General features: G+C 47.6%; 1 protein-coding gene across 5 annotated transcripts in view; it reads right to left on the bottom strand.

The window, feature by feature from the left end:
* The window catches only part of LOC137417040 (transferrin receptor protein 2-like), a 76,688-nt gene that overhangs the window by 38,561 nt on the left and 22,125 nt on the right, over positions 1-16,002 (bottom strand). For 4 of the 5 annotated variants that reach the window (XM_068102768.2, XM_068102767.2, XM_068102769.2 and 1 more), the window contains 2 exons: positions 8,397-8,470; positions 6,134-6,359 (listed from right to left, as the gene is read on the bottom strand). In XM_068102768.2, coding sequence (XP_067958869.2) covers positions 6,134-6,359; positions 8,397-8,429 — 259 coding nt within the window. In that variant the 5' untranslated portion in view covers positions 8,430-8,470. Of the gene's footprint in view, positions 1-6,133; positions 6,360-8,396; positions 8,471-9,517; positions 9,735-16,002 lie in introns of those variants that run through there. The other variant, XM_068102766.2, reaches the window with a different exon arrangement.

The following is a 16,002-nucleotide window of genomic DNA, read 5'->3' on the forward strand; positions in this document are numbered from 1 at the left end:
ACGATAGAAACGTACCTGTCTCACCTGGTTCCCATGTGCCCCCAGTGTGCATCATCTTACATTGCGTGCACTTTTGTGCCCTTACCACCTTACTCACTTGTCTTTTCTTTTGTCTCCCACCTCCGAGGATCTGGCTTTGGGGTAGAGAGAGAGGAGAGAGAGGTGCTGGCTACGCAGTTGTGGGCCTGCACTTTCGCTGCTTGCTGCTTGGATCGATACACCATATGGACCGCAATGTTTGTGGCCACCCACAATGGACCGCAGCTCTTTTGCGGCCAAGCACCACCCGTGGAAGGACCTATGGGTCAACGTGGCACCTATGCCAAACAGGTGAACCACTAACAGTTGGCCCCCTGACGGCCGCAATATAGAAATGGACGCGGTTGGCGCCTTTCTTTATTTTTGAAAAGAAGTAAGAAGGCCAAGTGCACCACACGAAGGCAAGACCAGCAGCAGCCACACAATGACTCATAGACACTTTATTGGTGCACCGGATGGTGCTCACTGTGTGATGGGGTGGTGCTTGATGCTTGGAAGGGGTGCTCTGCACATTATTAAAGGCCGTAGGCCACAGAGCACTCGTGGGTTGGTGTATCGATGCTAGCATGCGTGCTCTCTCTATGCATAACATCTGCATGTGTTCCTCCAAAAACAGGTCCTGGATCGTAGTGTAAATATCAGCGTAGTCTTGTGCAAATAATGCTCCCTACCGGCTGTATGTTTAGTTTGAGGATTCTTTCCGGATTCGGTTATCCTGTGGGTGTGTTTCTGTGAGGAGAAGGGTGCAACGTCGCAGGGGGACATATTTACTCATTTGTGAATATCTGTAAAACTGTCGCACTCAGGGTAGAGTTAATAGTAGAGGGAACTACATTGCGTGCCACACTAAAGTAGGTAAAAATTTATCGGGTCGGGACGCCCCGAGGGTAGAGAAGGGTGCAATGTTGCGAATATGGAATTTGGCCTCCATATCCGCTTGTAAATATTCCCCTATTTCCCCAATACTCCCCAACTATCCCCAATCCCCCATTCCCTAGTCCCATTGTCTGTAAACAACAATCAGTAGAGCCGACCTTCCCCTTATTCCCCCATTAAATGTCGTGCCCAGGTCCACCGCACCACACGTAGACAACTTTCGGACATCTTGCTAGTTATTCTTAGTCTATGTCAGTTAAGGCCTCGTTTCCATTAATTATGACTCTTCGTTGCACCAGAATGTGATTATATGGCACCAGTAGTGAGTTTAGGACCTTTCCCATACCTCCTCCCATCTTCTTCCCCGTCTACAACAACAGAGGGGCACGGCGCTGCGCGGGGGGGAGTGTGCGTCCTCCCACCGGCTCGGTTAGCCGCCATCGACAATGCGCTCCAGACAACGCGCTCCAGACCATGCGCTCCACGGGGTTACCACAAAGGGGCTCCTTGTCAGCTCCTCGTCAAGGGCGGAGCCGGTAACCCCCCCGCACGCACCCAATGAGAAGCAACGTGCCGATTCCACGAGGCGGAGCTAACGAGCCGAGGGCGTGTCACTCCCCGCCGGATATACGCGGCCCCGCGCCGGATGTGACGTCAGATGCGCCCCCAGCTTGAGCAGACAAGACGCCATCCGAGCGCTGCGACCTCCCCGCATCTCTAGACCGGACCGGGTCGACCCTGTCCTTGAGCCAAGAGTGCACCTTGAGCCATCGATACCCGCTGTCCTTTCCATCAATCCCCGTGTGAGTCAGCTTTGTCCCGTTTATCTGTCGTCTGTTGGGAATAATATAAGATTGTGTCTAAGTGCTTGTCTTTCTATGTTGTACCTCTCGTCCCTGTAATCTGACCTTCCGAACGAATATAATCTCCTCCGGAGGTCTTGAGAACTGAACCCTGGGTGTCGTGTCATTTGAAACCCAGCCGTGTGTCCTTTTCCTTTGTTGCCTTTATTGGCCTAGCGCAGCGCGATTAGTCAACGTTCGGGTATAATCGGGTAACTTGTGCAGACGTGGTCATACCAAAACCGCTCGGTAAATAACATCTAAGCCACGTCTGTAACAATATTGTTGCGGTTTTGAGTTTGTACAATAAAGGTTAAATTTCCCCCTCATAGTTTAGTCACACTACAACATGTAGCCTCGCGATAGTGCAGTTATTTCTTAGTATGTGTGAGCATAGTCCTTTTCCTGTGTTAGTTTAAAATTGAGTTGAATAATGAGAGTAGGTCCTTCATTGCCTTATGCCGCCTTACGCCTCCTTATGCTGCCTTTGGCTTTTTGGCGCGAATTAACACGAGGCAGGCCTGGCAAATTGAGACAAGACCGAATGAGGGCGGCGGAGAAGCTGACGGTAAGCGCGAGCCGCCAATCAGGGCTCGAAGGGAGTGGCTGCGGCACTGCGTCACAGGGTGTGGTTTGAACATTTGAGAAGGCTAAGGGCGTGGCAATAAAACCCGTTGCGCGAAGCCCCCACAGCAGTTCTGCGAGAGGGGAGCTGCACTAAGTTCTGTGAGAGTCAGTGATGAGCTCGGGGTTTTGTTGAGAGTTGAGAGTTATGAGCTCGGGGTGTGCAGTTCTGCGAAGGGAGGCGCTTGACTAAGTTCTGTGAGAGTTGAGTGTTGTACAAGAGAAAAGACGCGCATGAACTAAGTATAAGCGCTCTAACCAAATTGGACGCTCGGTTGAGCTCGAGGCCGAGCCTCGATTGGGTTACGCGAGTGATAGCGCGCCGGTAACTCAACGCGCTGTGGAAAACCACCTGCCTGCTGCCCTTTGTTCGACAGACGCGCTACAAGGATCCCTTCCACCACCTGCTTGCCTTCATCGCGGGACGTGCTGTGACCGTGGAGAGCCACGCCGGGCGACGCCGTTCCTGGACGACCAAGGCAGCGCGTGAACACCATCCTACCTGCATTTCCCCTTTGTGAGTGTGATCGGGCCCGTGTCTGGGCTTATTATAAGACTGATTAAGGCTGCCCTGTGTCTCCCTGCTTCCTACCGACTTGTACATACTTGTGTAAATAGTAATTAAATAGTGTTCTTCCTTTATTCGACCGTCTCGTGTTTTCCATCATTGACTAAGCGTGGTACGAATAAAACCTCTCTAATCGGGTTCCAATACTAACGGTAACTGCACGGACCATGTGGTACGCAATCCGCTCGGTGTACCCAAATTACATGTGACTCGTGCGAGGCTTGATTCCCCGTTTCCGCGGCGGCGCAGGTATTTAGGTACGTGCGAGACTTGTCCCGAAGCCCTACCTTGCGTTTGCCCGGGAGGGGCGTTTCAAGTCTCGTTTACGCCGGCCCAGAAAGAACAAGGTCGCCGACTGGGCATCCTCCGTCGTGCGAAGTCCTTCCTAGGCACACCTGAGCTCCTCACCACATACAAGGCTTTCATCCGCAGCTCAATGGAATACTGTTCTCCCCTATGGGCCGGTGCTCCTGCCTCACACCTGGCTCGGCTTCACGCTGTTGAATCCAAAGCTTTCAGAATCATTGGAATCTCCCGCGATGAAGCTATCTCTGAGGGCCTTTCACTCACTCACCGCAGGCAGGTAGGTGGTCTTTCTGTCTTCTACCGACTCCTCTCCGGCCTTGCTCCCCCAGCTCTCTCTGTGCTCTGTCCCCCAAATATTCCTACAGGTCGCACAAGATCTGCCAGCCACCCTCTGATGGTTAAACTGCCGAAATCTCGGCTCTCTGCTCACCTTCACTCTTTCATTCCTCTTTTCTCCCGCCTCTGGAACAAACTCCCACACTCACTTCAATCACACTCCTCCCTCCAGGTCTTCAAAACAGCTGTTCACCACCATCTCTTATCTTCCCCCATCCAAAACCTTGATCTTTTCTACCCCCACTAATTCACCCCAGATCCACCTTGTTTGAAATTCCAACTTCTTTCCTGGAAGTCTTGGCAGGGTCTATATGTTTTATACCTCTCCCACCCCCCCCCCCCCCTTCCCATGCCTTCCCCCCAAAGCCCTCTCCCTCCCACAGTTCTCTCGATGTCTCCATGTCTCTCGGTCCCTGCTCTCAAATGTTGTGTTTGTGTCCTTCCCCCTCTCTCCCCATCTTGTCTACCGCTCCCGATGTTATTTGTTTTGTGTGTCTGTCTTTCTGTGTGATTAATGTTCGCTCTTTCACGAGCCTCGATCTTGTATACAAAAAAAAAAAAAAAAAAAGGGGCTTAATCTCCCCTTGGTAAGGGCAGGAAGGGCGGCGGAAAACCGTAACAATATTTTGGGGTGAAGGGGTGGTGGCTTTGACAGGCCCCTCCGTTTTTGGGGAGGGGGGATGAAAAGGAGAAAAATTTACCTGTGCAAAGTGTGTTAACCTCAGTGTTGCACAGGTAAAAAAAGGAAATTGCAATACCCTCTGCCACCAACACCAGGTGGCGCTACACGGTACACATTTACATAGAGAATTAACGCCCCTCTTCCAGTCCCCACACCCCCGCATAAGGCCGCAGCCACATGTTACCCCCCCCCCCCACCCCCCCCCCCCCCCGACAAAGTTTTATTTGTATTTGTACCCCGAGTAAAGTATAAAAGCGTTTACATCTGGAGTACCCGGCGTTGTTCAAGCGAAAAAGAAACATTAACATATTTGAAATGAGGGCAAATATAATGGAAAAGGAATTACATCCAAATCAGAATCCACCACAAATGTCAAATCATCATTTCACCTTTTCGTTGAATATCTGCAGGTGAATGTGCCATTGATCACGTTTCTGAGTTAAGTCTGATGACGTTCAGGAAGAGGAAAAAGCCTTACCACCAACTTCATACACTTCCGGAATTATTTTATACATTGGTGATCAAATGTTTGCGAATTGTTTTGTATTTATCGATGTGAATGTGTACTTTTATATCATTATAACTGTCATGAATCAAAAAGGCTTTGGCACAAAAGAGCGATTTTTATTTTTAAACTCAAAAAAAAAAAAATCTTTTTTTGCCTAAAACACTCCCAGGCACTCACTGATGAACCTCTGAAAGTTTGACGAAGATCCGTTCAGCCATCTCTGAGAAAAATGGCGACACAAAGACAGACAGACACACACACAGACAGACCAACAGCTCTCTTATCTATCTATAATTCCAGTAATCTCTCTGTGTGTGTGTGTGTGTGTGTGTGTGTATGTGTGTATGTCTGTGTGTTTGTCTGTGACCGCTGTTTCTCGACAACCACGGGTCCGATATACTTGAAACTTGCCAGGTATATTGCTGGGGACCCGAGGATGTGCCTTTTCAAGGTTTCATATTAATCGGACAAGTAGTTACCGAGCTATGTCCAAAAAACGATTCAACCAATCAGAGAGCAGCGAGCTATCACGTGTGCCGAACGTGGCGAACAGACTCTGCCTCGGACGGCACATTTGAGAGCGTATTCATTTATTTCACGTTGGCAAACTATGTTGGCGTTAAACTATGTTTTAAAACTAATTAAAACTAATTTGCGATTCTTTCGCTTTCCTGCGCGTTTGTGCACGCTATGGCGATTTCTTTACCAAACTCCGCAAGCCGTTCGCTTTGGACCAAACCATTTCATGTAAATAGAGGGGGGGGGGATTGTCACCGTACTCGCAAGCCGTTCGCTTTGGACCAAACCATTCCATGTAAATAGAGGGGGGGGATTGTCACCGTACTCGCAAGCCGTTCGCTTTGGACCAAACCATTTCATGTAAATAGAGGGGGGGGGGGGGATATAATTTTAGATATATATATAGTACGGGCATGCCCTAGTATAGTAGATTAGCGATTCTGTGCGAGGTCCTTGATGGGAATCCATTTAGCTTTGCCAGGGGAGAACTCGCAAGTTGACTTTTTTTCCAACAATAATAGGATTTTTCATTTCCACATTGGCAGACAAACGGATAAATCCGATGTGTGAGCCTGTAGGTTTTCCAGATTGATGCATCAATTTCACGAAGCAGAAACGGTTCCACAAAAACCTTCTATGGAAAAACACAAACTACCTCCCTTTTATTGGAACAATTCCCAAAACACTCGACTTGTCACATTATCATCCTTATTAAGGTCAGCTCAGTACATTCATGCATGAAGGACAAAGATGTTCGGATAGCTCAAGGTTCTGCTAAGAGTTTATGCTGATGTGGGGATGTTCCTGCCATGGAAGGCAGGGGTCAGACTGACCGGTGAGAGCGACGGCGATAAACGTGGCAACGCAGCACAGGAAGTTCCGGTGTGGTCCCATTGGCATCCCGGACGTACGGCGGCGGCGGCGGCAACGGCGGTCCGGAGACAGTGGGTCTCGTCCTTCCAGCGTGTGCTCTCCCGAATCCACGTAAACCTCGTCAATCTCGAGCTCGTTGGACTCGGTGTTGCGGTACCGCGTGTACGACCGCAGCTTCCCTGCAACCTGTCGGTGTTGAAACCACCACCGAAGAGCCACAGTCAAAAAAAATACTCAGATGCATCGGCCTGGAAGATTAATCATCCCCGTTGTTTAAATTATGGACACAGGTTGTATTCCTTATAGCTCCAGGTTTTAAACCACCTGAGCATTCTCGTTACAACAGCAGTAAGTGCAGTTTGTGTGACTTCCGACTCTGTCTGTGCTCTGCCCCCCAAATATTCCTACAGGTCGCACAAGATCTGCCTGCAACCCTCTTCTGGTGAAATTGCCAAAATCAAGACTCTCTGCTCACCTTCACTCCTCATTTCTCCCGCCTCTGGAACAAACTCCCTCACTCTCTTCAATCCCTCTCCTCCCTCCAGGTCTTTAAAACTGCTGTTCACCACCATCTCTTATCTTCCCCCATCTGAAACCTTGATCCTTTCTACCCACATTAATTTCACCCCAGATCCACTTTTTGGAAATTCCGACTTCTTTCCTGGAAGCCCTTGCAGTGTCCTTGTGTTTTGTACCTCTCCCACCCCCCCCCCCCCCTTTCGCACGCCTCCTCCCACTAAGCCCTCTCCCTCCCACAGATATCCCGATGTCCCTGCTCTCTGCTGTTGTACTTGTGTGCTTCCCTCTCCTTCCCCATCTTCTCCCACTCCCTTTATTATGTTTTTTTTATGTGTCCGTTTGTTTTTTGTGTGATTAATGTTAGCTCTTACAAGAGCCTCGATCTTTTATACAAAAAAATAATAAAAATAGACAAATTCAACACCTTAGGTGATCGGTTTGAACCATAAAACAACAATAACCAACACGTATATGTGCTCCATAATCTATATTGTTATTGACCTTCCATTAAGAGGAGACATCTGGATGTGCACGTGACAGATAGCAAAATGAACCACGTGTAGGAACTTCACTTTGTGAGAGAGCACTCTAGGGAATTTTCTTGGGAGAGGAGGAAGACGAAGCACTCCTTTCACATCATCAGACGCGTAGGGCTGCAGACGCAGTTTTCCATTAGCTCGGGTGCACAATCCAGGAGGGGTCGATACTCCGACGCGGGATACTCCAGGAGCTCATTCTTTCCATTAAACTGGTGATCATTTTGCTCACCTCGGAATGATGACGGCCTGAGTCAACCTGCCTGGTGTTATTTTAATAGATTACAGGGCTCAAACTCAGGCCGCGAAGATCTTAAGCTTTGCCACCTTGACTGCTAAACCAACACCATGTTTTTTCTGGCAGAGAGCAAATAATACATTGCATCGCAGGTCGGTGGCCTCTGCTTTATTCGACAACTCTTGTGGTCTAGCTCGAAATCAATCAATCTCTCTCTCTCTCTCTCTCTTCTTTTTTTTCTGTCTCTGTGTCTGTCTGTCTCTCTCTCTGTCTCTCTCTGTCTCTCTCTCGCTCTCTCTCTCGCTCTCTCTTCCAGGATGCACCTGCTCTTCCAGGAACCCCTTTCTCAGTAAACCTGCAAACGTCCAGGCTTACCACAAACCTCAACAGTTTTATTCCCTTTTCTCCCATTTGCGGAGCCATTCACACTCTTTCCTCCAGGGAATCAGGCAAGTGGTGCTTGGTCACCATCTCATCGCATCCCCTCTCCCAATCACCCTCACTGCCCGCAACCCTTTAATACCCGTTAACCCTACCTAACCTAACCCAACCCTCTTACTTGCAGGTCACTACGGTTCCTAACCTCTCCTATTTTCTTTCTTTCTCTTTCTCTCTCTTTCTGTGTGTGTGTGTGTGTGTGTGTGTGTGTGTTCATTCCCATGCTTCTCGTGTCCAACAACTGACAGTCTGATTGCATTTTACCCTCGATTTTGTATCTAGAAACCAAGGACAAACACATTCCGCATTTCTTTCACAAATTCCACAATGTTGTGTCAGTTCTGAATTTTCGCTTTCTCGAGTAACATATCCCACGACAGTTACAAACGCCACGAGGGATCAAACGATTCTCGCAAACAAATCTGGAAGGCAGCACAGAGCGAGCACAAAGCACGCACAGAACAGGGCAGATGAATGTCCAGACATTCTCACCGCCGTGTTCAACTGGTGGAGAAACTGTGCCATGTTCACCGATGCTCGACCCCACCCCACGTGACCTGCTGGCACTGAGGGGAGCAACACAATGGCACACCTTAACAACCACAACCTTAATAGAGCAACGTATTAGCATCTGCCCATCACTTTCCAAGAAAAATGAAACAAAGCATGGGCTAGCTGTGCCCATCACCGTTATTAACATCCATCAAGGGCATGAAACAAGTCGAACGATTCAAAAACATTCAATGGCCGGACCGGAATTAAAGTCCACGTTATAGAGGAGTTGTTAGTGTGGGACACTGCACTACAGTACACCTTGCTTTGAATGTTTTGCAAAATTGAGAGAAATCTGTGGCTTTGCCTTGTAAATGTCGGTGACGAAACCTGCTCACACCTTCACGAGTCATGGATGGGTGAGTGAGCACAGAATGTCCATTTATAAATCCTGGTGCACTCAACAGGAAGCCTGTTCATATGTGGGCCAAAGGTAATTTGGGTCTGGACTCAAAATAATTAATTAATCTGTGATACATGTACCGTGTGGAATGCAAAACGTACATAGAGTGGAGCCAACAAAAGTCCATAACCTCAAAATATCCACCACGTGGTAAACCCATAGATCACCATCACATCATAAACCAGACAACAACACAACAACAGGCATTTTAAGGCCATTTTCCCTGCAAGAGCGAGGGTTAGCCTTGTGGTCCCCATGACAATGTTCTCCATTTTGCCCTATTTTCTGCATCTCCCCTTGTTAACCCCCTTGCCCGCATTTCTTCTTCGACCATCTTTAGCCAAGTCTTTCTCGGTCTTCCCCGTCCTCTACTTCCTTCTACATTCATTTCCATCACTCTTCTCAACCAGTCACTGTCATCCTTCCTCAACACATGACCAAACCATCTCAACCTGTTCCTCTTCACAGCATCAATCACAGGCTCTATTCCCATCATCTTTCGTAATTCATCATTTGTCTTCCTCTCTCTCTCAACGATACGCCACACATCCACCGAACCATTCGCATTTCCACCCTTTCCAGCCTTCGTTGCTGCTCGACGTTCATTACCCATGTCTCAGTCCCATAAAGCATAATACTACACACATGCAGCATACACCTTTCCCTTCAGCTTCAACGATACTCCCCTCCTCGTCAGCACGCCACTCAGTTCCCGAAACATCTTCCATGCACTCGAACAACCATTGCCGAGTCTGATCCACCTTCTCCATTCAGCATGTCTCCTAGGTAACAAAATGTTTTCACACCTTCCAGCTTCACGCGGTCTCCAAGATCCAACTCAACATTTCCTCCATCTGCAGCTCCCTCTGTGCACACCTTACACTTGAATGTAGCTGCCACACTGGTTAATGACCCTCTCAAACCACTACATTTTTGATGAACCCACTGAGCACACATTGTACATTGAATGGAATTCACTCCGACACCCTTCCTGCACACACCTGGTTGGAAGACCCTGGTGTTGGGCTGGCGGCTAGGGTGCCAGCTTAGGATCCTAGGATCCTGGGTTCGAATCCTGGTCGATCGCTGAATTAACGCCAGGGGGGTTGACTCAGCCTGTCATCCTTCCGAGGTCGGCTAATTGAGTACCAGTTCACTGGTAATTCCCTGCTCGTCGTAAAAGGCGACAAAAAGGGTTGGCGGCAGGAAGGGCATCCGGCCGTAAAACATTGCTTCAAAAAGGGGACCAAAAAACAACAACAACCACGGTCCCCGAAAAAGGCCAAACCCCGCTTTGCGGGGAAAAATGGCCTCTAAAGGTGTTTATTTATATATATATATACCCTTCCTGCACACAGCACACGGCCACTTCCCAGTTCTTTCCACCTCACCACATGCTTTACCACTTGCCATCACCTTCGTTTTTCCGATATTCACCTTCAGCCCTTTTGTCTCCATACATTCCTTCCACTTGTTCATCTTCTCCTTCAGTCCATCCATACTTTCTGCAATCAACACCAGATCATCTGCATACAACAACTCCCACGGTAAACCCTCCTTTACGTTCTGAGCCAGCACTTCCATCACAGCTACAAATAGTAGTGGACTTAGTACCGACCCCTGATGCACTCCCACCTTCACCTCAAACTCACCACTGTTCCCGTCCTTCGTCCTTACAGCTGTGCACGCTCTTTTGTACATTGCCATCACTACTTTGATCAACCATTCCTCCACTCCTAACTTCCTCAATGCCCATGTCACTACTTCACGTGGAACCCTAACGAATGCTTTCTCCAGATCAACAAACCCAAGAAACAACTTCTTCCACTTCTCCATATACTTCTCCTGCAACTGCCTCACAATAAAAAGCGCGTCTGTCGTTCCTCTTCCTGGCATAAATCCAAACTGCATTTCGTCAATCTTCACTTTCTTCCTTATCCTCCTCTCCAACACCCTTTCCAATACCTTCATTCCATGCTCCAATAACTTTATTGCTCGATACGAGCCACAGTCCAGAGGTCACCTTTCCCCTTGTATAGAGGGACGAGGGTACTCAGTTCCCAATGCACTGGAATGCGGCCTTCTTTCACCACCAGATTGCAGATCTCTGTCATTCTCTTCACACCCCCAATTTCACGCTGCCTTCAACATATCTCCCACAACTCCCATCGGCCCTCCCACTTTTCTACTCTTCATTGCTTTTATCGCTTCCTCAACTTCCTTCTCCGTTATCTTCTCTGCCGGTCCTAAAACTGGGTTACTCTCTATGTTGCCATCCCATTCATTCTCCGCATTCAACAGTATTTCCATATATCTCTTCCATCTTCCTTTAATTCCATCTGGGTCCACAACGATTTGTCCCACTTCATCCTTCAAGCAACTCACCCCATCACATCCCACCTCTCTTTCGCTATCTGCTTTGCAATCCTGAATACCGCTCTCTGACCCTCTTCCAAATCCAAGCGTTCTCCGAACATTTTCCTGCATGCCTCCTGTGCCTTTGCTACCTCTTTCTTTGCAGCCTTCTTGGCTGCTTTATAACTTTCATGCTCTGCCTTTTCTGCCCCCATACCCTTCGCCTTCTGCCACTCCTTGAACTTCTTCCTCTTCTCGTCAATCTTCTTTCCAACTTCATCATCCCACCACCATGTTTCCGAGTGCCTCGGTGGTCCTTTTGTCCATCCACATACCTCACCAACGGCTCCCAACAGACTATCTTTCATTGACATCCAACCACTTTCAAGCTCAACCACATCATCCTCTACCATACTCAGCCTCTCTTTTAATGCCTCCCTTACTGTCACCTCTTTCAACCTCCACACCTTCATTCTCGGTTGGTACTTCACCTGCCGAGCTGTCCTCGCACCTTTCACCCTTATGTCGCAGACAACCAAGTGGTGCTGTGAAACAGCCTCCTCCCCCAGGATCACCTTTGTGTCCCGGAGGTGCCCCCTATCTCACCTATGCAACATCAGGTAGTCAACGGTTGCGTCGACTCACCTGACGTGTATGTAACAAGCTTATTACCCTCTTTCTGGAACTGAGTATTACAAATCAACAAATCAGCTCCATCAGCAAACTCCAAAATCCTTTCACCTTCTCCATTTCTCACACCATATCCGTAACCCCCATGAACTCCCTCAAAACCATCCATACTGCTTCCTACATGTCCATTTAGGTCTCCTCCTACCAAAACAACTTCCTCATCTTTCACGTTTTCCATCAGCTTCTCTATAGCACACCAGAACTTGTCCTTCTCTTCATCGCTCCGACCAACCTGCGGAGCATATCCCATTTTCACCATCATCAACATTTCACTCACTCTAGTCACACTCACCACACTGTCTACAAACTCCTCAGAAAACAGGCCACCAACACAATTCATGCCTTCTGGGCACCCTTGCCACATAAACTTGTATTTCTGTCCCTGCCTACCCTTCACCATTCTCACACCACTTCCCTTCCATCTCATCTCCTGCACACAACATATGTCCACTCTTCTTCTGACCAATACTTCCACCACTTCTCCTGATCTCCCTGTCATTGTCCCTACATTCCATGTCCCAAACCTCAGAAACCGATCTCCACGTCGGGCATCAGACGTTTCGTCGTCATAAATGGAATGATTTCCACCCTTGCTTCGATCGGGTTCCCCACCTTGAGTTATGACGAGAGGGAGTGGGGTCCCCCATGGGATACTTCGGGCAGTACCCTGCCCATATGTAGTCGTAATTGTCATGGTTCTCTTTTTGAGGCAATGTTTTTATGGCCGGATGCCCTTCCTGACGCCAACCCTTTTTATCATAAACCAGAGAAGATAAATAATACTCAGTGCAGGTAACACAGGCTTTGTATGAGCTTCGTTTACACCTTTACAGAGTTCAGTGCAACTTCACATCATGACACAAGATACCGGTCAGTGTGCCCATTGGACTACAGACCACCAAGGGTCATCCATTTGCCACTTTCTTAGGTTGAAGGCTCCAGTCATAGTCCTCATCAAGGCCAGGCCTTAAGTAAAAGAGGTGCATTGATAGAAAAGCGATGCAGGAGAGAATAGTCCAAGAGTTTTTGAGGAAGTAAAAAAATCTGCTTTTTGAAAAGGGGAAGGTCATAAGTGTTTGGAAAGATATGGGAAGGTAAAGAGTTCCAGAGTTTGGCAGCGGAGCGGAAGAAACAAACAAAACATAAGATGTAGCGCCTTATAGAGTACTCAAGATTTATAGAGTATTATAGAGTAAACAAGCATTCTGAGTATTGCGCTGCAATACATGTCCCCTACCGGCAGTCTGTCATCTGGAAAACTGTTGGGGAAATTACCAAAGTTCAAAGTGCCATAACTTTGTCAAAACTTATCGAAACGTCGTGAAGTTCGAACTTGATCTGTAACTTATCATGAGGAAACCATGTACCAAGCTTGAAATCATTAGCATTAAGCGTTTAGAAAAGTCCGGAAAACTGTTCTTTGCGTGACGGACTGACTGACAGACTGACAGACAGACGGAGGGACGGAGTGCAAACCAATAGTCCCCTCCGGTGTACACCGGTAGGGGACTAATAAGCAGGAAGTTCTTGGGAGCAGAAACCAAAGTAATATCTGTAGAAAAGAGAGAAAGAGACAACTTTGCAGTGTAATTTGAGAGAGTCGAGTTTTAGGTCAGATTGGGAGCGTTCATGAGTCGGATCACTTTGGATTAAATTTTGTCTAAGTATGTGGAGCTAGAACCTCCCCAGGTGTGAGAGAAGTTTTCTATACAAGGACGAATCAAATCAAGGACGAATCCCTCCCCTTTATATAGATGAAGAAACTGTTGAGAGGAGAAGAATCTTCGACATCTGAACAGGAACAGACTAGTTTCTTCGAGGTAGATTTAGATATTTGTGTAATGTGTGGATTCCAGGATAAATTTGATGTTAGGGTAATACCTAGTAGGTTTATTGTATCACATGGTGTAATTGTGGAGCTTTCAAAGGAGATTGGAGAGTTGAGAGGAGTTTTAGAGAGATGGGAGGAAATTGAGTTTTAGAAACATTAAACTTAACCTGATTACATTTTGTCCCACTGGGAAATCTTGTCCTAATCCGAATTTAAAGAGGAGGCTGTGATCAAACGAGGTGCAGATCGAGTGAGGGAGGATGGAGCAGATGGGGGAAAAATGGATGAATGTAATGTAGATTCATCAGCATGCGAGTGCATTTGGTTATCTTATTATAATAGAGCAAACGTATATATGGTGATATTTGTGACCAAAACGTCTTCTTCTTCAAATAATATCAACACCCAAAACAGTCCGTGAACTCTTAATTACGTCCTGTTGGAATACACCTTTCGACCCTTTAGACTGCTGAGACCCCTCAGACCTTTGACGACCCTTTAAGACCACCAAGACCCCTGAAGTCCCAAAGGACCCAAAAGACACCAAAGGACCCCAAAGGACCCAAAATACCCCAAAGGACCCAAAAGACGAGATCACGGCGAGGTCACGTCTTTTCGAAGCTGTTCCATGCGCTCACGCTTTCGAAGCTAAGTAATCTTTCACAATTGTGTTTTTGTCGAGACTGTATCTATCTTTCGGTGTGTGTACCTATAGCGTGTCCTTAGGAAAATTTTCGGTGCTAATTTTTCGTACATGTATACACAATCGTCGGTTAATGCGTATCGAGTATTCTGAGGCCTAGTACTCGTAGGCTTAGGCTACCGTACCGTCTCCGACCTTGTGGTTTTGTTTTTCTCTCAGCGGTTCGTCGAATGCCCTGCAATTATTTTCGTTCTCCGTTTCGTCCCAGTCGTTCACCCCATACCTCCTTGTTTAATATCTCTACTCAAAAAAAAAAAAACCCAAAATTTTTTCCCTTCTCAGGTCTTATTCGTTTAATTGTTGTTCTTATTTATTCGTTCGTTCTTCGTTCATGTTGTTCGCGATCACGCGATCACGTGGTTAGAAATGTATAATCTCTCCCCTGAACAACTATTTTCTCTCATATATTATAACACCTTTTTCTTCTTCTCCTACAAAAGGATGCTTTCGTCTTGCTCACCAAATCTATTCATTCCAAAAAAATAAAATAATACCATCTCTTACAGTTCCTCTTTTCTACATTCCCGAAACTCTCCAGAACTCCACCCCTCCTTCAGCGTCCTCAAACGTATTTTTGACTCGAAGGTCTCAAACTCATTTTGCAAAAAATGTTCATTTCCCATGAATCGTACACTTTTCAAAATCCAATCTCACCCCTCCCCTCCAAATCTTCCCCATCCCCCCTTCCCTCCAAAACTTCCCCATCCCCCTTCCCCTCCAAAACTTCCCCATCACCCCTCCCCTCCAAATCCTCCCCATCACCCATCCCTTTCAAATCTCCCCCCTTGCCCCTTCCCTCCCCTCCTTCCTAAACTCCCCCCACAACCCTCCCCTCCGAGACTCTCCCTCGCTCCTCCCCTCCTAGACTCCCCTCTCACCCCTCCTCCTCAAAGCATCCTCCCTGCTTCTTCCCCCTTCCAACTTTCACCTTCATCTCCCCCAACCTTCTGCCTCGCTCTTCCCCCTCCTCAAATAACACCTCACTGTGCCTCACCCAATCTCCATCAAACCTTTTGTCCGCCCCATTCTTCCCTTTCTCCAAGCTATTCTGAAATCTCTGAAATCTCTGACACACCTTCAACAGCTCTCCCTACCTCTTCCTCCTCTTCCACATCTTACCCTGTTCTGTATCCGATGCTCCCCCTTCCTCTTCATCAACGGAATGGACCTCAAACATCCGGGGCCTTCGCTCAAACTTGACTGATCTCTCCATACAGGTTGCTTCTGACAAACCAGATGTGATCTGCATAACAGAAACTTTCCTCCTTCATGATGTCTCTGATGCCTTGGCATCTCTCCCAGGTTACTCCCTCCTCTGGTATGATAGACCTGAGCCTCGTCCTGGAGGTGGGGTTGCTATCTTTATAAAAAACTCTCTTCCTCACTCGCCCCCAGGAATACCTTTGGCTACGGCTTCCCCTTCGCTCCCACCTTTTGTTCATATGTGTGTTCTACCGTCCACCAAACAGTGATGACTCCATCTACATTTCGCTGTCTGATAATATGGACCAACTTCTATCTAGCCATCCCAACTCTCTCTTCCTCATATGTGGTGATTTCAATT

This window comes from Myxine glutinosa, chromosome 2 (genome assembly GCF_964187855.1).
Source record: "Myxine glutinosa chromosome 2, kmMyxGlut1.1, whole genome shotgun sequence".
Taxonomy (NCBI): Eukaryota; Metazoa; Chordata; class Myxini; order Myxiniformes; family Myxinidae; genus Myxine; species Myxine glutinosa.